This window comes from Acinonyx jubatus, chromosome C2, assembly GCF_027475565.1.
Source record: "Acinonyx jubatus isolate Ajub_Pintada_27869175 chromosome C2, VMU_Ajub_asm_v1.0, whole genome shotgun sequence".
NCBI lineage: Eukaryota > Metazoa > Chordata > Mammalia > Carnivora > Felidae > Acinonyx > Acinonyx jubatus.
In genome coordinates this window covers 14516865-14518021 of record NC_069384.1, presented here as the reverse complement: position 1 = coordinate 14518021, position 1157 = coordinate 14516865, and the positions used below count along the sequence as shown (strand labels likewise).

The 1157-nt window shown below is 43.6% G+C and overlaps 1 protein-coding gene across 1 annotated transcript; it reads left to right on the top strand.

Annotated features, from left to right (window-relative positions):
* The first annotated feature begins 280 nt into the window (after window positions 1–280).
* Window positions 281–681, top strand: LOC128315046 (keratin-associated protein 13-2-like). The gene has a single exon (XM_053220381.1). The coding sequence runs from the start codon at window positions 281–283 to the stop codon at window positions 665–667; it is 387 nt and encodes a 128-aa protein (XP_053076356.1). The 3' UTR covers window positions 668–681.
* Window positions 682–1157: the final 476 nt, after the last annotated feature.

The window sequence follows — 1157 nt, the reverse complement described above, 5'->3', positions numbered from 1 at the left end:
AATAGTTCATTGGCTTTGTGTTATAACAAAATTTATTATAGTCCTCATAAATGCAGTAGGTGCGAAACTACGCAGCTGCAATTACAGAGAAGATGATTGAGTTAATATTATGCAAATGAAGGAGTACAAACATAGGGATGATGCCCTTGTCACTTTTGACACCTGCAGCTGAGAGTATATAAATGCCACCGTCCCGGAGGTAGAATAGACCTCAGAATATTCTCAGTGTGAATTCAGGATTCTCTGTGTTTTCTCAGCTGAACTCACATCTCCTATGAACATGGGCTTCAGCTGCTGCTCCAGAAACTTCTCCTCCCGCTCCCTTGGGGGCTACCTGCGGTACCCAAGTTCTTTCTACCCCAGCAACCTGGTCTACCGCACTGACCTCTGCTCTCCCAGCCCCTGCCAGCTGGGATCCTCTCTCTACAGCAGCTGTCAGGAGACCTGCTGTGAGCCCACCAGCTGCCGGACGTCCTGCGTGGTGTCCAGCCCCTGCCAGATGTCCTGCTCCCGCCCAAGGACCTCCACACTCTGCAGTCCCTGCTGGATGACTTATGCTGGGCCCAGAGGCTTCAGACCCCAGGGTTATGGAGTCCGTGGCTTCCCCACCTTGAGCTATGGATCCATATTCTGCCACCCAACCTATTTTGGTTTTCGGCATCTCTAGCCATTTTGCTACAAACCAATCTATGGATTTGGCTTCTACAGATTAACTTGTTGAATGTCTGGATCTTTTTGCAGAATGTTAACTTTTTTTTTTTTCACAAGAAACAACTCTCTATGATCTCCAGAGACTAATTCTTCACCCTTTCTGTGGCCACGAGCTTAGCTTTCAGATTGGTTCTTGCCATATGTAAAACTAAGCAATAAACATAAGATTTCAATCATATAGCTCTATTGGTGATGGAAATCATACAATTATTGCATACACAATCCCTGCTTGGGATTTTCTCTCTCCCTCTCTCTCTGTCCTGTCCTGCTTATTCTCACTCTCTCTCTCTCCCTTAAAATAAATAAATAAACTTTAAAAAAAGCTTTAAAGTGTTTGTCTTTAGATATTTTCCTTTTTATATAAACTGTATAAATGAGTATCTCAAGATCTATAAAAATCTAATCTCTTAAATCATGTGAGACCCTGTATCTCTCTTCATAGGAGA

Bases quoted from the DNA above. Each gene is read 5' to 3' on its own strand.
- LOC128315046 (XM_053220381.1), top strand. From the start codon at position 281: ATGGGCTTCAGCTGCTGCTCCAGAAACTTCTCCTCCCGCTCCCTTGGG.